This window comes from Notamacropus eugenii, chromosome 1 (assembly GCF_028372415.1).
Source record: "Notamacropus eugenii isolate mMacEug1 chromosome 1, mMacEug1.pri_v2, whole genome shotgun sequence".
Taxonomy (NCBI): domain Eukaryota; kingdom Metazoa; phylum Chordata; class Mammalia; order Diprotodontia; family Macropodidae; genus Notamacropus; species Notamacropus eugenii.
Genome location: NC_092872.1, coordinates 549709231 through 549731747, shown reverse-complemented (window position 1 = coordinate 549731747; position 22517 = coordinate 549709231). Strand labels below are relative to the sequence as shown.

Sequence of the window (22517 nt, the reverse complement as noted above, 5' to 3'; positions counted from 1 at the left end):
ACCCTAAAGTAGTGAAACCAAATTTTTTTAATCAGTGCTTTTGGTATTTCCCTAATTCATACTAGCTCCTTAGTTGAATAAATGAAGATGTTATTCTGATATTAGCTGAATAAGAGAAGATTCTTTAATGTGTAATATTTTTTCCATCTAGATACTAGTGCATGGAGAGCAGAATGAAATGGCAAGATTGAAAGCAGCATTGATAAGAGAATATGAAGACAACGATGAGGTTCACATAGAAGTTCACAATCCTCGGAATACTGAAGCGGTGACCTTAAATTTCCGAGGAGAAAAACTAGCCAAGGTATGAGGTTACCATTCTTATTGAAAATTGAAGATTTTCTTCATTAGGGTTATACGTTTCCTTGGAAAAGAAGTCAGCTTTTAATCCATTTGAAATTATTGCTTTAAGAGCCATTTTATATGTTGTTTGAACTAAATACAGTGTAATCAGGAAGCAGTTTTTCAGTGCCTACAATGAGCTAGATGCTGTGATACAAAGACAAAAATCCTTGCCCTGAAGGACCTTAAATTATGTCTGATATTAGAATTGTATTTTAAAGTGTTACTTACCTTGTGTGACCTTAGGCAAATTAACCTTTCTGTGTCCCAGTTTCCTTATCTGTAAAATAGAAGAATTTGGACTAGAGGTCCCCTTTAGCTCTAAATCTAAAAGATCTAAAATGATCCTTTTAAGTTTGCAGCTGATTAATCATTCTCATATATACAAAATACTTGTTCTCATTCCACATGGTTTAAATTTTAAGTGTGGCACTTAATGGCTCTTATATGATTCCTATAAACTGCTGGTTGGTGTTTCACTCAGTTTATTGCATTATTCTTTGAAATAGACTGCTTATTAGTTTTCCAGTTTCATTAACCCTTCCCAAGCCATCACCACTTCTTTATTTCTGAAAATCCAAACATAAAGGCTTCACATATTTGGTTAAACTCAATGCTACTTAGAACCAAGTTCTGTGGTAGCAGAGCTTCAGGTAATTGCCTATGAGTGCTTTCTTTTCTTTCTTTCTCTTTTACTTGTCTTTTTTTGGGGGGGGGGGGGAAGCAGGGTGTATACTAATGAATTTTGAGCTATAAAACAACATTAATTTCTTATGGATGTTTTTTTGTGAAGGTGGAATCACTTAGGAAGAACTATTCATTTGAGTTATAATTTTCAATGGGATAACAAATGCTTTGAAGATTAAAAAGGAAAATATTTACAAGCTTTGATCTTAAGGGCCACAGGAAATCTCTCTTCAGTCACCATCTGTCCTATAAAAATTTTTTAGGCTATCTGAGGAATACAGCTATTAATGATTTGTCTGGTGTTATAAATAACCAGTCATCTATGTTTGTATTGATTTTAGCTTGACAACATTCTTTTCATATATAATGAATCAGGCAAGGAGGAACCAGTTAATGAATATTTTAATAAATGTCCTTTTTTTCACCAGTGCCTTAGAGCATCAAAAGATTGATTCATGAGTAGTGCAAGTATTGAGTGAATATTTTCTGAATTTGCTTCCAACACTTAGGGTGTACTCTTCTACAAAACATGTGAGTTATACCCATTGGGAAAATTCTTGTCTTTGAACAATTATACAAGTTTCTACTGAGAATCTAGAACTCTGTAGTGTTTGCTTAAAAGGTCGTGTAGTAGAGAAGTTAAATTCCAGCTAAAAATTATACATAACTAAAATCATCTGTCTAACTCATCTGTTTCTGAAGGATATATCTTTTTTTCCATTGGTATCATTTGTTATTTCTTCCTGTAGCATACCAAGAGCTTATATGTTAGAATACAAATGTAGTGATTCCAGTCCTTGATGGGGAAAGAAAAGAAGTAGTTGTAGAAAGGTTGACAGTTTCTTAACATTTTTCATGTTTGTTGTCTCCCAGTTTTATTTTTAAATACTCACTGGACAGTTTTCTGCCAAACTTTGTACAAAATCATTTTTCCCACTACTTCTTTATTGCTATTTTGTGAGGCAGTAACTCTGGTTATGTTATACTCTATAAGATATTGCACATACAGATAGTTCTCACTTTACCTGCAGATCTCTATGTAAAGCACTTTTTTAAGTAATGCAAATATTTGCCAGAGGACATTGAGAGAGAGCTTTTTGAAAGGGTCAATACATGAGGCCAAGAGATATAGAAGCAAGAATAGGAGGAGGAATACACATGGGCTGGGGACAGACAGGAATAGGGGTAGACAGGAACAGGGCAGATGTCTTGTCTCTTATTGCTGGGGCCCTCAAGCCAAGCCTCCATTCCATTGGTGCCGCTGGTAGTCTTGCCACACATCCATTCTTCTCTTTCACTTGGAAGGTTATGGTTTTTTTGGTTTGGTTTTGTTTTTTGAAGGGGGGAGGGGTTGGGAGGTCATGGAGGGCCAAGCAAAGGTGCAAAAGAGAGAGAGAACAGTACTATACAGTAAAGCTAGCCTAAGTTTGGGGGTTTTGTGGGGGTAGGGTGGGGTTGAAATACAAATTTTTTTCAGAATTTTTTATGCAAAGTCGAATTTACATGCTACAGATTTTCATAAAGCAAGAACTATCTGCCTGTAAGTTTAATATTCTAAATCAATGTCTTTAGTTTCCATATCTTTTTACCTGGGAAGTAGATTAAGTGTTTTGCTGACTGAGACCATTTTTAGATATTTAAATCTTTTGTTGTGTTTGCTTTATATTAGTTACATATTTGTTAAATTTCCAAATTATGGTCATTTGAGTCATTTTCTATTTTTTAAAATCTATTTTGTCTATTACTTTTTTTTGAACATCAGTACGTCCAATTAGAGTTATTTTAATAGCATGCCTCATTATCTCATCTTCAGATACTTCTACTTTGGTGTTGTTGGCTTTAACAAGTTGCTCTTGACTGTACATAGGTAGCTGATTCAAAAATAACATTTCTGTCTGTCCTCTACCACATCTTCCTTTTCATAGAAGTCATCAAGTATTAAATTGACTTAGTTTGGGATGACCTGACAGATTCTTTGTAAGATTTCTCTACCTTAACTTCTGCCAGTTACATAAGCTGCAGTTATTGTTATATTGGTCTTTTTTATTGCTCTTCGTGAGTATGACAAGGTGAGATGACTAAATTTCCCATGAAATGATGTTTCTTGTCGTGTTGGATGCATAATCAAACCAGTTCTGTCTGTTCTCTATCTGCCTTTTCAGAGAGAACCCATGAGCAGTCCTTCTATTTAGATGTAACTTTCTTACATCTTCTGGTTTCACTTATGAGAAATATTAATATTTATAGTGATTTAAGTCCTCCAGTGGTATAGCTGCTCATTGGTAATTGAACAAGAAACTCATTATTATCAATAGTTAATGTTGATAATCTAAAATTATATGATTCTTAGCATCCTCGGCCCCCTTTTCTGCCATCCCTAAGGTACTGTCATTGTAGAAATGAAAGAGGCTATTCAAGACTGTGAACCAGACAGATTTAATTTTATGTTTCATGAGTTACCATGGCCACAGAATTCATAACGTAGTGGCCAGTCTCCTAGTGATGAATTTCTCCATACTTAGCTAGTCTGGTAGTCAGAAGGTTATGTAGCTCTTTAAGAATTATGGACATAGTCTTTCCAGAATTCAGGATAAGGCATTGGAGCAGTAGTACTTTTTGTTATGTGTATAAGTTAAACTGCACATAAATTATTCTGCAACTTCAAATATTCTATAATCCTATTTGAGTTGTTAAACACAGTTTCTTTAGATCATTTGAGCCATCCTTTTTATTTTATCTTATTTTATTTTGCACAGTTTATAACAGGTAAAGCAATTCCAACTTTTGCTCAGGTGATGCTTCTTTTTAAAGTCCATATTTACAATATGGACCACAAAATAATTTTTTTTTAAACATTAACCAACTGAGACACAGATAATATTTATGTTGCTAACTTCACAAGCTCTTGACCTAATTGTCTCCACAGTATTGCTAAGAATTAAAGGACCCTAGCTTATTGTTGTTGGTCTAAAATCCTGTGCCTAATAGCTTAATTTTAGACAACCTTGGATGTTCCCCTACCGAAAATCTATAATTGAATAGATCTGATATTAAGCTTACAAACCTTTTGACTAAAGGAAATTGCCACCAGTAGTAAGGACGTTACAGGGATACAATATCTCCCCAACTTCATGTCAATTCCAGGCAGGATTAGATTATCCACTTCCATTCAGTCAGGTTTAAAGTTTGCCAGGTGTCAGTGGGGAAATTGAGTCAGGAGAATCCCACCTCAGCCCATGCTGAACAGCTGCTCTGCCACCCTTCCCTTGAGATCACCTGTGCAGTTCATACCAGCATCTCATCAGCTTACTGGCATCATGTATTGGAGGCTCATATTGCCTTTCTTGCTACCCATACCTGGAGTTGGACTCAGTCACTTAATAGTCCTGTAGCATCTAAAAATGACAAGTTCCGATAACCAGGTTTCAAATATGATTATAGTTTCACTTTGGCTAAGGAACATCTTTTGAGGCAAAGTCTTAAGTGGCTTACATGCCTTTCTATACATGTTCTAGTTCCTGATTAAATGGCAATCATAAAATCAAATTTACCATTAAAATCTTAACTTTTCCATCAATGCCAAATTTTACCCGAGATTACCTTCCTCTAGGACATCATTCTTTTTCCCCCATCATTCTCCTATGTCTGCAGGAGTCAGGACAAAAGACTTAAAAATACTTTGGCTTCTGGTTGTTCATTTTAGATCTGTATTTCATCGTGTACTTTAGTGAAAGATGTTTTCATTTGTTTGCCTTTTCCTCATTTAAATGGTCCCTAACTAAAGTAAACATTGTTTATACTTCACATATCATTTGATAGATGAACCCATATGAAATTGACTTTTCTTTGTGACAGTGATAACTGACAGTTGTGCAAAATTGACAAATTATATACAGTTCTGATTTTTTTAATGTTTTAAATCTTTTAAGGTATTTGTCAATTTTTTTACTTTCCTTCTTTAAAAAAAATAATTTTTTTAATCTGTAAAAATCCTCCTTTCCCTTCACCCCCCCATTAAGAATGAAAGAAAAACAAAATCCCTGTTGTAACCATACATGGTCAGGCAAAACAAATTTTCACATTGGTCATGTCCAAAAGAAAAAGCGTATGTGTGTGAGACAGAGAGAGTTGGGGTGGAAATTCAGCAGTCTTAAGTGTTTCACCTCTTTATCAGAAAGTGAGTAGCCTGCTTTATCATTATTAGTGCTTTGGAATCATGGTTGGTCCGATCAGTGTTCCTCAGTCTTTCAGAGTTGTTTGTCTTTACAATATTGTTGTCATTGTATAAATTGATCTGGTTAGGTTCACTCCTGTCTTTATCAATTCATACAAGTCTTTCCAGGTTTACCTTTTGATATTTCTCCTAGCTGATATTTGAACTTCACAGTGTATGGTCTGGCGTTTTTTTCAGGAATACTTAGAAGTCCTCTGTTTCATTAAAGGTTAGTTTTCTTTTCCTCTGTAGCATTATATTCAGTTTTGCTGGGAAAATTATCCTTGGCTTTAAACCTACTCTTTGTCTTTTATAATATCATATTCCAAAATTTTTGAGTTTCTGTCTCTGCTAAATCATGTGTGATACTGACTGTGGCTTCTCAGTAGTTTAGTTCTTTTTTTCTTTCCCCAGATAGCTTAGGATTTTGACTATAATGTTGCTGGGAGTTTTTATTTTGGGATTTCTTTCAGTCAAGGACCAGTAGATTCTTTCTATTTCTACTTTACCTTCTAGTTTTAAGAGGTCTAAGCAGTTTTCTTTTAAAATTTCTTGAAATATGATGTCTAGGCTCTTTTTTCGTAATTTGAGTAATCTCCTTGAGTAACAGTAGACTGCTGCTGCACTTGTCCACTGTCAGCACACTGGGATACTCTGCTGTTTCAGGGTGACAAAACTGCAAGTATCCCTTTGTTCAGGGATTCCTGCCTGAATTTTCTCAACAGGCTTTAGACCCACCCCTGGGGTCCAAGCCGCACAGCTGCTGCTTTCTTCTGAACTTGCTCTTCTAAATTTATAGCCTAGGAACTGCAACCACTTCTTTTATTGCAAAATACAAAATACCACCCCTTGGCCCAGGTGCTCTTCTCAGTCTGCCCTGGACCTCTGGTCTAGAATTGTAATGAGCAGCAGAGTTGTCGGTTGCCACCTTTTTCTGAATCCTACCCAGATTTAGTTCCTTTGTGCTGGCTCTGGGGCCCATTCTTGCTTTAGTGCACAGCCTCCGTAAATGTGTTGGAATGCACAGCACATCTGCAAAGCTCTATTTTCCTGCAATGATGTCAGCTGGAGAAATGATTCATTGGAGCTTTTTCTTGAGTTTCTCCATCAGGATTTAGTCTGGTGCATTTTCTTGATCAGATTGGAGAGATTGGGAGGAGGCAGCCTGCTGTACTGTTTCCCAATACTATGCCATTTTGGCTCTGCCTTCACCCTCCCTCATTCCTAAAGTTTCTTTTAAACTTTAGTTTAAGAAGCCCAGACACCTAAATTTCAACCTTAAAGTTCCTGCAGCATTTCAAAGCACTCAAGGCAGTTTTGTGATTTCTTTGCCTTGTTTTTATAATTACCTTCATTTATATTTAGGAAAATATTTACTTTCCCAAACAGAAAAGCTCTTAACAAATCTTTTAAATTAGATTTCTACTGATTTCTTTTTTTTAAAATAACCTCTGTACTTCTCTCTGCTTCACCTCCTCTCAGAATACTATCCCTTATAAGAAATAATTAAAGGTAATCAACTAGGGAAGTGCTGCACCCCCTTGGGCTTAGGCCTGGACAGACATCCACTAGCTTGTGTCATCTGCTTGCATCCTGTCTCTTCACAACCCAGTGTGACACAAAGACCATGAGGCTGTTACTGTGGCAATATGAGATGAGGCCTCCAGATATATTGTATGCCATAGGCAAATTTTTGAGTACATTTGCATTATTAGTCAGCACTATCCAGATATCTGCATAGGGAATGAATTATATCTGTCAATTAATATATAAACAGTGTCTTTCCTGACATTCTTCAGACTGGCGTTAATAGGCTTAATAACTGTTGACAAGAAACATTTTGCTTTATTTGGCATGCCAGCTCCAAGGTTCTGGCAGTGGAGTCAAGAAAATTAGGATGGTTCTCTTCCTAAGTAACATGATCAAGATCTCATGTATGTGAGCAGGTACGTTTGAAATAACTTCAAATCATGTACTGACTAGTATGATCAAAGCTGGAAATTGGTCCATCTTTCTTCTGTGTAGCAGCTTGTTCAGATTTTGACAGTGAAATGAAGCTTAATGTCCATGTAGATTCAGTCTCACATTCTTGATCATAGACCCATCTTTCAGCCCTGAAAACTGTCATTAATGGGCTTTTGCAAAAGCAGCATGGTTTATACCAGTGAGGCTTGTACTAAAGGCAAGCTGTTAGTTTTATTTACAGCTTCAGTATACTTCTTCAAAAACTTTCATGGAAGATGGTCTTTTAAAGAACCAATTCAGTCAGTTGTTTGTTTTTTTTAAGTAGGCATTACTCTTTGTAACTTATGGGAGTGTGGGGGGAGGTGGCAAAAGGGATTAAGATCTGATTTTTTTTTTTTTGCTTAAAAAGATTTCTGTTAAATTTGTTGTGATTTTATAAGTGTTCTTTTGTGTAGTTTAAAATGAGTATTTTAGGAAAACTTATAAAATGCTCAAACATTCAATTTGGCTGTTTTTATAAAAAGTCCTCAAATAATTGCAAATTGTGCACAGTGCATTACTACTGTGTTACGAACAATGTGTTGTGTGTGTCCCTTGTGCAGTACCATTTATGTGATTACAAGGGATCTATTAAAAGATCAGCTGCTTTTTAAATCCTATTGCTTTGTCTAATCTAATGAATTGATTAATTGAGCCTGTATATTTATTCTAAATATAAAACTCAGAAAATGTATACTAAGCGTTTAATTGTAATCTTTTTTTAAAGGAATTAAATAAAAAGAAGAGCAAACTTTTACTCTTTTATGAAATTCTAGTAATAAAAGGTGTAAAAGATCTTGAGTGTCCGTTGTTTACAAAGCCCTCAGGTCCCCTTTCAGTCTAACAAGTTTTGTCCTGTTTTTAGACTATGCTTTTAAATTAGTCTTATGATTTATTTAATTTAATTCATTTAAGGACTTCACTAATGTGTAATAGGCATGTTCATATTGTTAGAAACATGCTTGACACTAATAAGGTATCAAGGAAAATTAATTACAGCAGAGTTCAGAGGAATTGAACACTTTGGCCAAAGTGAGCCCCCACCCTCTTTTCAGGAGGAGGAGGGAGCACTGGATACAGAAACAAGAAGAGCTATATACCGTTACTCCAAGACAGATCCTCCCATCAGGAGATGGATTGGTCCATCCTCCATTAGGTCACCATCTCTATATACCCATTACATAACCCCCTCCCTTAGTATGATTTCCCCCCTCCTAAACATGCGCTAACATAGAACCTGTGATCAGAAAATGGAGGGATAATTTTATGAAGGGTTTGTCTTCTTATATGCATGAAGTTCATTAAGCAAGCGCAGTGAAGAAAAGCCTTCTCTAGGTAACTCTAGGTTATTTTTCTTGGTTAGTTCTAGCTAGCTGTAGATTTGGTTCCTTTATCAAAAACTTTGTAATTTTCTGAAGGCCATTGTCTGTCTTTTGATTGGTTGAGTCCACCTACAGCCTGCTGGCCTTCTTATTATCTAACTTCAGAGACTTCATCAGTTAACAGTAATTCACTGTGGTAACTTAACTTTTGCTGTCTCTCACAATATTCATTGTAGCTATACTATAAGCAGCACAGTGAAAATAACACAAGACTTGGAGTCCCAAGAACTGAATGCAAATTTTTTTTTCATTAATTAATTTAACTTTCAACATTCATTTTCACAAAATTTTGGGTTCCACATTTTCTCCCCTTTTGTCCCCTCCCCCCACCCCAAAACACCGAGCGTTCTAATTGCCCCTGTCTGCCAATCTGCCCTCCCTCCCTCCCCACCCCTTCCCTTTGGAAGGCAAGCAATTCAATATAGGCCAGATCTGTGTAGTTTTGCAAATGACTTCCACAATGGTAGTGTTGTGTAAGAACTAATTATATTTCCCTCCATCCTATCCTGTCCCCCATTACTTCTGTTCTCTCTTTTGATCCTGTCCCTCCCCATGAGTGTTGACCTCAAATTGCTCCCTCCTCCCTGTGCCCTCCCTTCCATCATCCCCCCCACCCTGCTTATCCCCTTATCCCCCACTTTCCTGTATTGTAAGATAGGTTTTCATACCAAAATGACTGTGCATTTTATTCCTTCCTTTAGTGGAATGTGATGAGAGTAAACTTCATGTTTTTCTCTCACCTCCCCTCTTTTTCCCTTCACTAAAAAGTCTTGCTTGCCTCTTTTATGAGAGATAATTTGCCCCATTCCATTTCTCCCTTTCTCCTCCCAATATATTTCTCTCTCACTGCTTGATTTCATTTTTTTTTTTTTAAGATATGATCCCCTCCTCTTCAGTGAAGTGAACTGTGCACTCTGTCTCTATGTGTGTGTGCGTGTGCGTGTGCATGTGTGTGTGTGTTATCCCACCCTGTACCCAGATGCTGAATAGTTTCAAGAGTTACAAATATTGTCTTTCCATGTAGGAATGTAAACAGTTCAACTTTTATAAGTCCCTTATGACTTCTCTTTGCTGTTTACCTTTTCATGCTTCTCTTCATTCTTGTGTTTGAAAGTAAAATTTTCTTTTTAGCTCTGGTCTTTTCATCAAGAATGCTTGAAAGTCCTCTATTTCATTGAAAGACCAATTTTTCCCCTGAAGTATTATACTCAGTTTTGCTGGGTAGGTGATTCTTGGTTTTAGTCCTAGTTCCTTTGACTTCTGGAATATCCTATTCCATGCCCTTCGATCCCTTAATGTAGAAGCTGCTAGATCTTGTGTTATCCTGATTGTATTTCCACAATACTTGAATTGTTTCTTTCTAGCTGCTTGCAATATTTTCTCCTTGACCAGGGAACTCTGGAATTTGGCCACAGTGTTCCTAGGAGTTTCTCTTTTTGGATCTCTTACAGGCGGTGTTCCGTGGATTCCTTGAATACTTATTTTGCCCTCTGGTTCTAGAATCTCAGGGCAGTTTTCCTTGATAATTTCATGAAAGATGATGTCTAGGCTCTTTTTTTGATCCTGGCTTTCAGGTAGGCCCATAATTTTTAAATTGTCTCTCCTGGTTTTATTCTCCAGGTCAGTTGTTTTTCCAATGGGATATTTCACATTATCTTCCATTTTTTCATTCTTTTGGTTTTGTTTTGTGATTTCTTGGTTTCTCATAAAGTCATTAGCCTCCATCTGTTCCATTCTAATTTTGAAAGAATTATTTTCTTCAGTGAGCTTTTGAATCTCCTTTTCCATTTGGCTAATTCTGCTTTTGAAAGCATTCTTCTCCTCATTGGCTTCTTGAACCTCCTTTGCCAATTGAGTTAGCCTATTTTTCAGGGTGTTATTTTCTTCCGCATTTTTTTGGGTCTCCTTTAGCAGGGTGCTGATTTGTTGTTCATACTTTGCTTGCAAGTCTTTTATTACTCTTCCCAGTTTTTCCTCCACCTCTCTATCATGATTTTGAAAATTGTTTGGGCTCTTTAAGACCTTTTCCCAGAACTGATCCCATTGAGTGGGCTGGGATGTAGAAGCACTGACTTCCGTGTCTTCCCCTGATGGTGAGCACTGCTCTTCCTCATCAGAAGGGAGGGGAGGAGAAACCTGCTCACCAAGAAAGTAATCCTCAATAGTCTTGGTTTTTTTCCCTTTTCTGGGCATTTTCCCAGTCAGTGACTTGACCTCAGAATATTCTCCTCACACCCACCTCGCCTCCTGATCCTCCCAGCAGTGCTTGGGGTCTGATTCAAATGCTGCTTGCCAGCCTCAGGGCTTTTGGCGGGGGCAGGGCTGCTATTCAGTGTGAGATTAAGTTCAGATGCTCAGGTTGGGGCAGGGCTGCCTCTTGGGCTCAGTTCCCTCAGGGGGTTTATGCACAGACCTTCAACAATGGATCCAGACTCCTGCCTGCTTGGGGAGCCCTGGTCTGCTCCTGCCTCCGCTGTTGCCTCCCGAGGGGGCCTGAGTTATGGGGGCACCCCACTCGACCCGCCAAAGAGACCCTCTCACCGACCCCTGTCACCTGTGGGTGGAGGGACCCGCATGGCCGCTGGAGATCCCGTCCCTGAAGCCCGCTCGGATCTTTTCCTCTTGGTTCTGCGGCCGCGGCAGGGCTGTACTCAGCTCCCAGTCCCAGCGCCCAGTCTGCGGTGCGGAGGACCTTTTGCGAGAGGTTTGCAGGTCTCTCTGGAACAGAAATCTCCCTCGCTCCAACGTTCTGTGGCCTCTGGGTGCAGAATTTGCTGTGAGTTACTTCTTTGTAGATGTTCTATGGGTTGTGGGTTCGGAGCTATGTGTATGTGCGTCTTTCTACTCCGCCATATTGGCTCTGCCCCCTGAATGCAAATTTTTGCCACAACGCATCATGATATTTCAGAGTTTGAGGGGCCTTAGTATCTGTAGTCCAATCTCATACTTAAGAGACAATCCACTCCTCAGGGTACCCACTTCGCCACCTTGTATTAGTATAACCAATTCTCCTTGCTTATTACCCGTGCTTTGTGAATTTGTGTCATCACACTAGAATCAGTGGGTTTTATTTTGACTTCTACACTGTAGCCCTTCTCTATGGTATCTAGCTTGATGTTTATATGTAGGCAATAAAATTTCTCCTCCCTATTTTTCAGTTTGAAGCCCTTGTGGCAAAAATTGCAAATTTCTAAAAACACGAACTGCATATCTCTGGGCAAATCACTTAACTAACCTCTTACAGAGAGTATCCTTTCAGCTATAAATCTATGATGCTATGATTCTAAATCACTTTATCTTAAAAAATTTATTATGAACTAGAAAATCATCTATATATGAATGTTTCATTGTACAGAAGGTATAAAAAGAGGATTATAGATGAAACCATGAATTTATTGCATATCATGTTTTTTAAATGTTTTAAATTTAAAATAAATGTTAAATTAAGTTGCTCTACTTTCCTGAGTTCCCTCTTAATATCCTTCTCATTTTTCCTGTATATTTTTTAGATTTTCATTGTCAATTTTCCTCCCCCTTAATTATCATTACCTCTTTGTGTAGCTTCCCCCTCCACCCAGTAAAAGCACTATTTTGTAACAAATTAACAATTTGTCAGAGAAAACTAATTCTTGGTGTATTGGTTATATTTGAAAATGTATGCCTCAAAAGTCATTCCCCAAGTGATTGAAAGGCTATGAGCAGGTAGTGTTCAAATTAAAAGTATCAGCAGCCATATGAAAAATGTTCCAAATTACCAGTAATTTGAGAAATACATGATCAACTATGAAGTTTTACCTCGCACTCATCAGACTGGGAAAAATGACAGTACTTGGAGAGACTACAGAAAAATAGATGCCCTGATGTGATGTTAGTGAGATCTATGAATTGGTTCAGCCATTCTAGATAAAAATTTGGAGATATGATCAAAAAAATCACTAAACTCTGTGTATCCTTTGATCATGTACACTTTGATCCAGCTGTACAACTATTAGGCCTATACCTTTCCTAAATATTCAGGATGTGTTTGTCTTTCTGGCACCTTCTTTTAGTGTCTTAGTAAGCATGATACTCTTATAACTTCATAATGTACTTTTGTATTCTTAAGGCAGTTTATTGTTTTAATGGTAAAAATGCCTTGTGGTCAAGATTTTCTATCTGAATATATGAGAATTGTTTGTCCTTTCCAATTATTATTTTCTTCCTAAAACTAGGTTATGGGCTTCTTAGCAGATAAGAAACCTGAACAAGGACAGCGTGTCTCAGGAATCCTGGTTAAAAGAAACTTTAATTATCATATTCTTTCTCCCTGTGACCTTTCCAGTAAGTACTTATTAAATGGTCTGTTTTAAATGTAATTTAACCTTTAATTATATGTGTAACTATTATTATATATATGTAATTTCTATATTATTAAATGTTATGTATTAAAATGTTACATAATTCTAATTTAAATGTAATTTGTCCTTAACCTTAAAATTATAAATTGAAAGAAAATCAGTATAAAAATTATAAGGTCCATAGTATCAGAGGATTTGGAGCTGAAAATGATTACTATGTAGTTCTAGTCCATTTCTTTTAATAAATGAAGAAACCTGCTGCCCAAAGGGGTTAAGTGATTTGAGTGTGACCCTGCCAATAATAAGGCCAGTTTCTAAATTGTATCTTTACAATTCCCTGATATAAATGTAAATATGTTCTGAAGAATGACTGTCTGCTGACTTTTCATTCCCCTTTTCTCTTGACAGTGGAACTCTGATGGTTCCCCAAAGTAATTTGAATGTCCAAGAAAAGTAGTTTTATTTTCTATATCTTTAATAATGTATAGACTTGTGTCTCTATCTTCACCCTAATTTGAACAATTGGCAAATGGAAGGTAAATCAGGAGTGACTGGTGAGAGGGAGGCCTATGGACATATGCTATGTGGTATAGTGGAAAGAACATTGAGCCTGGGTGAGGAGAGGAAGGGGTGTGAAGGTCTCAAAAGAAGCAACAGAAATGTTTTTTCCACTTACCAGTTGTATGATCTCAGGCATTTATTCAACAAACATTTATTAAACTAGACATCTATGCCAGGTGCTAGAAGTTCATTCCAAGTTTAGGGGACAGTTTGTACAAAGAATCAATATGGGAGACAAAATGTCAGATCTACAGGGCATAGCGAGTAAGCTAATTTGTGTGGAACACAGAGTACATATGAAATGAAATGTAAATCAGGCTGAATAGATGTATACAGACCAAGCAAGGCTGCCAAGCAGTCCGATCTCCCCTGCGGTGTGGAAGGGACAAAATTGTATTCCTATGGCCATTAGCTGGGCATCATAGATAAGAGAATGTGTTTGTGTAGCATGTGCATAAACTAGAACTGGTCAGGTTACTAAAATGAAATTCATACTTACTTTTCAGCCTTTCTGGTTGGTATAGCTAACTGTAAACTATATTCTGTGGGAGTCATGGCGATGTTCTCTTTTTCTGTCGTTCCAGATTATACAGATTTAGCAATGAGCACTGTCAAACAGATTCAAGCCATTCCCTACACTGGTCCTTTTAGTCTGCTGTTTTATCAGCTGCAGAAACTGACAGGTAAATGTGGAAATGTGTTCTAATTATTACATATGTGAGGTAAATAGATTTAGAGGAAAGTACGTTTTAGTCTGTATTAGTGTGGATTTCATTATCACTTCAGTACAGCAAGCATTTACTGAGTGAGGGTGCTTTCCTAGGTACTGAGCTTGTCCAAGCAAAGGGCCAGTTCTCTTCTTCAAGAAGCTTACATCCTACTGGGAGAAACAGCGTGTACGCAAATATGTATATAAAAAATAAATACTTGGTAAAAACATTTTTGGTGGTTGAGGGCTGTAGGACAAGTTCCTTTCTTGGCTTGTTTGAGCTGGCCTGGTCAAGTGACTAAATGATTTTTCTTTAAGTGAATACTCTGAAAACAAATAGACACCCCAAAAATTCCATGTCAACCCTTTGTCTTTGACTACATTAATTTTTTTAACCTAATTTTTTTCAATTAACAAAAATCTGTTGTTTCTCCCATTCCACCCCCCTCTGCCCTCACTGAAAAAAGAAAGAAAAGAAAACCCTTATTACAAATATTCGTCGTCAAGCAAAACAAAATTCCTCATTAGCTATGTCCAAAAAGTATGTCTCATTCTGCTTTGTGAGTCCATCTCATCTCTGTTAGGAGATAACTAGCATGTTTCATCATTTAAATCTGAAGAACTTCTCTAGTTTCCCCTTTGGTTAGTCTTTAAAATATAAGCCTAATTGGCTATAACTGAAAGTTAATATATTTTACTTTTTTGTTCCATGCAAAATGTTTATTAAGTTTTTATCTACGTATCATACATATCATAAATTAATTTGGGTAGCTATACATGCTAAAGGCAATAGTACTTCTTACAGTGATCTTGCAAAAGTCAGTGAGATAATGGTACAATGGAAGGAGCACTAGATTTGAAGTCAACCAACCTGCCTCTGTTTCCTCATCTGTAAAGCAAGGGGATTGGACTGAATGACGTTGGTGGCAAGTCTAGATTTAAGTCTCTTATCTTACGGCCTTTTATCATGAAATTAACAATTTGATGCAGTTTTATTCTAAACTAACATATGGGAAGCCTTTTTGTGATTATTAAAAAGATTCTGGCAGTGTTGAGGCATCTCCAGTAAGGCAGACACAATCTTCAAATTTTAAAATAAGCTTTCAAATCTTTGGGTTTTTTAACTTTTTTTCTTTTTTAAAAGATTTTACCCTAGGCCTGTGTTTTCAATGTTACACACAATTTCCAGTGAGGAAACTTTCTCTGTCGTTGCAAGTTTTTATCTGTCCTTCAACTTAGAGTCTTACAGTCTAGGATACTCTCAGGCAGCTTGCCCAGGCCACATTGCCAGTTTTTGCCAGAAGTAAGCACAGGCAAATATCACTGAGTTTGGTTTTCTATCCAACACCCCACCTTACCACTCTTTCAGGTAATAACAACTTTAATCAACAAGCATTTGTTAGACACCTATTTAGTGACTCAGAAAGTGAAGTAACAGTATAAAACAGTATTTCTCTGTGAGTTTGGCCATAGAAAACTTTGGAGCATGAACTCTGATTGGAGGTGAGGGGAGAGGGGTGTCACTGTTTAGGATGTGAATACTCACAATAGAGTTTGTAGGAATTTTTTTTCCAGAATTGAGGCATTTAAGCCCATTTTCATACTAAAAATCTTTTTTTAAAAAAAAATTTCTATATAATTCTATCTTCAGCTGAAGCCCTACTCTAATACTTGGGTTTTTTTTGTGTTTTTTTTTTTTTAACATTTATTTTCACACTATTTTGGGTTACAAATTTTCTCCCCTTTTATCCCCTCCCCCCCCCCCCCCCAAACCCGAGCTTTCTGATTGCCCCTGTGACCTATCTGCTCTCTCCTCTATCCTCCCTCCCTGCCCTCGTCTCCGTCTTCTCTTTTGTCCTGTAGGGCCAGATAGCTTTCTTGACCCCTTAACCTGTATTTCTTGTTACCCAGTGGTAAGAACATTACATTTGGTCCTAACACTTTGAGTTCCAACTTCTTTAGCTCCCTCCCTCTCCACCCCTTCCCCTTGGAAGACAGGCAATTCAATATAAGCCATATCTGTTTAGTTTTGCAAATGATTTCCATACTAGTTGAGTTGTATAGGACTAACTATATTTCCCTCCATCCTATCCTGTCCCACTTTACTTCTATTTTCTTATGGTCCTTTCCCTCCCCATGAGTGTCGACCTCATATTGCATTTTCCTCCCCATGCCCTCCCCTCCATCCTCCCCCCCACCCTGCTTGTGCCCCTGTCCCCCACTCTCCTGTATTATGAGATAGGTTTTCCTATCAAAATGAGTGTGCATTATATTCTTTCCTTTAGTGGAATGTGATGAGAGTAGACCTCATGTTTTTCTCTTGCCTCCCCTCTTTATCTCACCACTAATAGGTCTTTTGCTTGCCTCTTTTATGAGAGATAATTTGCCCCTATCTTCTCCCTTTCTCCTCCCAATATTTCTCTCTCACTGCTTGATTTCATTTTTTTTTTTAAGATATGATCCCATCCTCTTCAATTCACTCTGTACACTCTGTCTCTATGTATGTGTGCGTGTGTGCATGTGTGTGTGTGTGTACTCCCACCCAGTACCCAGATACTGAAATGTTTCAAGAGTTACAAATATTGTCTTTCCATGTAGGAATGTAAACAGTTCAACTTTAGTAAGTCCCTTATGACTTCTCTTTGCTGTTCACCTTTTCATGGTTCTTCTTCATTCTTGTGTTAGAAAGTCAAATTTTCTTTCCAGCTCTGGTCTTTTCATCAGGAAAATTTGAAAGTCCTCTATTTCATTGAAAGACCATTTTTTCTCCTGAAGTATTATACTCAGTTTTGCTGGGTAGGTGATTCTTGGCTTCAGTCCTAGTTCCTTTGACTTCTGGAATATCCTATTCCATTCCCTTCTATCCCTCAATGTAGAGGGTGCCAGATCTTGTGCTATCCTGATTGTATTTCCACAATACTTGAATTGTTTCTTTCTAGCTGCTTGCAATATTTTCTCTTTCACCTGGGAATTCTGGAATTTGGCCACAATGCTCCTAGGAGTTTCTCTTTTTGGATCTCTTTCATGTGGTGTTCTGCGGATTCCTTGAATATTTATTTTGCCTTCTGGTTCTAGAATCTCAGGGCAGTTTTCCTTGATAATTTCATGGAAGATGATGTCTAGGCTCTTCTTTTGATCATGGTTTTCAGGTAGTCCCAGAATTTTTACATTGTCTCTCCTGATTCTATTTTCCAGGTCAGTTGTTTTTCCAATAAGATATTTCACATTATCTTCCATTTTTCGAATCTGCGCGGTATGTTCTGAGATATCTGTCTTTCTCGAAAAGTCTTTAGCGTCCATCTGTACCATTCCAGATTTGAAAGATCTATTTTCTTCAGTGAGCTTTTGAATCTCCTTTTCCATTTGGTTAATTCTGCTTTTGAAAGCATTCTTCTCCTCATTGGCCCCTTGCACCTCCCTTGCCAGCTGAGTTAGGCTAGTTCTCAAGGTGCCAATTTCTTCAAGATTTTTTTGGTTCTCCTTTAGCAGGGAGCTGATCTGCTTTTCATGCTTCTCCCTCATCCCTCTCATTTCCCTTCCCAGTTTTTCCTCCACCTCTCTAACTTGATTTTCAAAATTCCTCTTGAGCTCTTCCATGGCCCGAGCCCATTGGGTGGGCTGGGACACAGAATCCTCGATTTCTGTGTCTTTGCCTGATGGCAAGCCTTGTTCCTCCCCATCAGAAAGGAAGGGAGGAAGTGTCTTTTCTCCGCTAAAATACCCTTCAATAGTTTTATTTCTTTTCCCTTTTCTTGGCATTTTTTCCAACCAGTGACCTGACCTCTGAATGTTCTCCTCACACCCACCTCGCCTCCTGGTCCTCCCAGCCAGCGTTTGGGCACTGAGATTCAAATGCTGCTTCCCGCCTTAGAGTTTTTGGCGGCGGGGGCAGGGCTGCTATTCAGTGTTAAATTAAGTTCAGGTGCTGAGGTCAGGGGCAGGGCCGCCTCTCTGGCTCAGTTCCCTCAGGGGGTTGATGCACAGACCTTCCACAATGGATCCAGGCTCCCGCCCGCCTGGGGAGCCCCTGTCTGCAGCCGCCTCTCAGCTTCTATCTCCTGGGGGGGCCCGAGCCATGGGGGCACCCCACTCCCCTCTCGACCCACCAAAGAGACTCTCTCACCTACCCCCGTCAGTCACCTGTTGGTGGGGGGGCCCGTGCCACAGCTGGAGATCCCGTCTCTGGAGCCCTCCCAGATCCATGTCTCTCGGAGCCGCGGCCGCCGCCGCAGGTCCGGGCTGGGCACTGCGTCTGCAGCGCGACGGACCTTTTGCGAGAGGTTTGCAGGTCCCTCTGTGGGTGGGGGGACCCGCGTGGCCGCTGGAGATCCCGTCCCCGTAGCCCTCTCGGATCTCTTCCCCTCGGTGTCGTCTCTAATACTTGTTGATGACATGGAAGTGATCCTACAATTCTCAAGGGCTGTGGTAGATACTACTAAGCTGGGAAAGTTTTTAACATGGGCCTTGCAGTAGACCATTTGTATCATTTGAGAACCAGTTTAGCAACATTTGAAGAGGCTCCTCAGTAGAAAACGTACAAGTGATGCATTTTTTTTTCAGCTATAGCTACTCATGAATACTGTCTTCTGAGTCCTAAAGGGACTATATTAAGGGTCTGTATTGATAGAGGGAATGTCCACATCATGGAAATTACAATTTGTGATGTACTAAACTATATAATTGAGATAGCATTGAGCTTTTCTTAGGGAATCCTCATTTGTGTTGCGTGAAACATTGGTCTTTGAAAATGGTTTGTAAGTTAAGGTTAAACTAACATCTTGCACTGTATACCAGTCTAAATAGGAAAAGTCACAGAATAAAAAATAATTAGAGAACAAGATTCACAGGCATGGCTAGAGAAAGAGGTTTTCCATGAAATAAAAAATAAAACTGTCAAAAAGGTAATTGAATTACATGAAATTGGAAAGCTGTTGCATGAACAAAGCATATAACTACGATAATAAGATAAATTAAATTGGGAAAATATTGAGATCAATTATTTCTAATGTCTGAGAATTAGGGAACCAACCAATCAAATATGTAAGACCAAGATCTGTTCCCCAATGAATGTGGTGAAAAAATGTGAACAATTTTTAGAAAAATTGCAAATTATTCATCTTATGATGGGTTATATCTAGGCACTGGTAAAAGAAATGCAGATCAGAACAACTTGGAGGTTTTTTTCTCACCCTTAGCAAATTGACAAAAATAATACAAGTAGGCAGATTAATAGGTTGTTGGTAGGGAAAGAAATTTGGAAACATGCTTTTTTTTTTTTTTTTGAATAGCTAACATTGCCAGATATGTTGACCCAGATATTACTCTGACTGCTGGTCATTATATCCCGAGAAGGCTAAAGATAGAAAGATCCTAGCAGCACTTTCTGTGGTATCAAAAAATTGTAAACATCAGTTGGAGATTATCTAAACAGATTGTGATGCATGGGTTGTTAAAATATTTTTAAGCTGTAAGAAATGTTGAATTTGAAGAATTTAGCATGAGAATTGGTTCAGAATAAAATAAGCAGAATCAGGCAAGTACTATACGCAATGTATGCAACAGTGTCATTGAACTGAGAAACCCCGTAACACTGAACGTTGTGTATTTTTAATGACAAAGCTTTGTTCCAAAACAGGAAAGTCAACATTCTTCCCTTCTCTGTAGAGGGGGGGAGTATCTGGTTATAGAACATTACACTTACTGTCACATTCTGTTTATGTATTGGGTAGTTTTGCTGACTTGCTTTCTCCTTTTTTTCTTTGTTTCAAGGGATGCTTTGCTTTTTTCCCTTTACTGCTAATCTTGAAAAAACAATATCTAAAATTGGTGCTTCCACTTCCTCTTCTCTCACTTTCTTTTCCACCCAACTAAACCTGTTTCTTACCAGTGCTACCATTGTTCTCTTAATTGTCAAACCCAGTGGTCTCTTCTCAACTGTCCTCTTTGACTTCCGCAGCAGACGACACTCTTAGCCACCTTCTCTGTATTTTTCATGACTCTGCTCTTGATTCTTCTACTTCTCTGACCATTCTTTCTCAGTCTCTTATGATGGATCTTCATGTTGTGCCAGTAGCTGAGGGTATCCCCAGAGGACTGCTCTGAATCTTATTTTCTTTTCTCTTTATATTCTCTTATTTGGTAATCTCACCAGTTCCTGTAGGTTGTTGTCATCCCTATGAAAATAATTTCCAGAAGTATTAATCCATCCCTAGACTTTTGAGCTCTTGTCTTTCATCACCAGTTTTTTGTTGCAATCTTTTCAACCAGATGGCTCATGAGCATCTTAAACTCAGCGTATCCAAAACAGCATTCATAATTCCCTCTTCCCTGCTCCCTTCTGTTTTCTGAACTTCCCTATTACTGTTGTGCCCACCATTATCCTTCAAATCACATTGATTCAAAACTTTGGTATCATCTTTGACTCCTCTCTCTTGCATCTCATTCAGTCAGTTGCCAAATTGTATAGTTTTTTTTATCCACATTTCTCCCGTGTCTGCTTTCCACTCACACAGCTACCACCATCATTGATAGTCCATGCCTCAAATCATGCCCTTTCTTCCACTCGTTAGCCAGGATAATTTTTCTAACGCATTGGTCTAACCACATCACCCTTTGATTCATTATAACACTGGTGACTTTCTATTATTTCCAGGACCAAATATAAAGTCCTTTGTTTAGTTTTTATAATTTGGCTTCAAGCACTACCTCCTTCACAAGGCCTTTCCTAGTCCCCTCTGCTGCTAGGAGACCTTCCTTCTGCTCTGTTTTTTGTGTTTGCTAATTTTATCTAACTTGTCGTCTCTATTGAATGTAAGCTATGAATTTTTCTTAATTTATTCAGAAATTAACACAGAGCCTAACACATAATGTATGCTTATTAAGCTATCCTGTATCATTAGTGTAAAATCACCTCCTGGAGTACAGAACTTAGTATTTATATATATGTCCTGAACTCTGATTTAGAAGATTTACTGCAATTTGGCAAGCTTTAAGTGCCTGTTGTGTATTATGTGTTATACTAAGGTATTATGCTAAGAGCTGGAGATACAAAGAAAGGCAGAAAATAGTCCCTCTTGTTGAGGAGCTCATAGTCTAATGGGGGACACAATTTGCAAGCATTCTCAAGTAAACTACAAAAAAATTGAAAATAGTCTCAGAGGCAAGGTATTAAGATTAAGGAGGACTAGGAGAAGCTTCTTACAGACAGTAAAAGTTTAGCTGAGACTTCAGGGAAGGAAGCCAAGAGGCAAAGAAGAAAAAGGAAAGAAAGTAATAGGGTATAGCCATTGAAAATGCCCAATTGGGAGAGGACATTTTTTTGTTCCAGAAACAGCAAAGAGGCTAGTGTCAATGAATTGAAGGCTAAATGGGAGGAAATAAGGTATAAGAAAACAAAAGATGGGAAGGAGCCATGCTGAAAGGAATTCATTGTGAAATAATATATTATCCTTATAGATAATTTTGGTATGTCCATATAAGTAGGAGATGTATTTTTAACCAAACAAGGGCTAGAAACAGTTGAAAAATATAAAATGTCATTTAATTCCATGAAAAACTTCTCAGAAGAAGAATGTAAACTATTATATTAATATGTGAAAAACTACGTCAAATCACTAATGATAAGAAATGCAAACGAAAACGTCCCTGAAGTTTCACCTCATACCTAGCACATTGGCAAAAATTACAAAACATGGAAATAGTCAGAGTTGGAGAAATTGTTGGAAGATAGGCACACCTGGTACATTATTGGTGGAACTATGATAGCGTAGTCATTTTGGAAAGTGATTTGAATTTGTGTAAATATAATGACTAAAATGTCAATACATTTTGATCCAGAGATTCCTTTGTGAGGCATATGACCCAAGGAGTTCAGTGACACAAAGATGGACCCTGTGTACATCAAGATATTTATAGTAGCACTTTTTGTGGAAACAAAATATGTTGTCCATCAATTGTGGAATGGCCAAATAAGCTGGTACATGAATGTTATGGTATTACTATAGTAATATATGTATTCCATATAATGTGTTGCATTATACTGTTACTATTGCATTATAGTATTACGTGTAATGTGTTGCAAGAAATTAAAAATATGTATGCAATAAGTAAGCATGTCCCCAACAAAGAGATATGAGAAGATGCTCTCTTCCCCCACTCCCCACTCTTTTGCAGAGCTCAGAAGTCCATAGATGTCAAACATTGCATAAATTTTCAGATTTTTTTATATACTAATCAGTTTACTGATTTTTTTTCCTCTTCTGCTGTTTCTTTTCTTTTTTTAA

General features: G+C 37.9%; 1 protein-coding gene across 2 annotated transcripts in view; it reads left to right on the top strand.

Moving 5' to 3' along the window:
• Positions 1-22517, top strand: part of CPSF3 (cleavage and polyadenylation specific factor 3) — a 62329-nt gene that overhangs the window by 25748 nt on the left and 14064 nt on the right. For both annotated transcript variants that reach the window (XM_072634255.1, XM_072634256.1), the window contains exons 11-13: positions 152-304; positions 12840-12948; positions 14111-14209. In XM_072634255.1, the coding sequence (XP_072490356.1) occupies positions 152-304; positions 12840-12948; positions 14111-14209 (361 nt within the window). The remainder of the gene's footprint in view (positions 1-151; positions 305-12839; positions 12949-14110; positions 14210-22517) is intronic.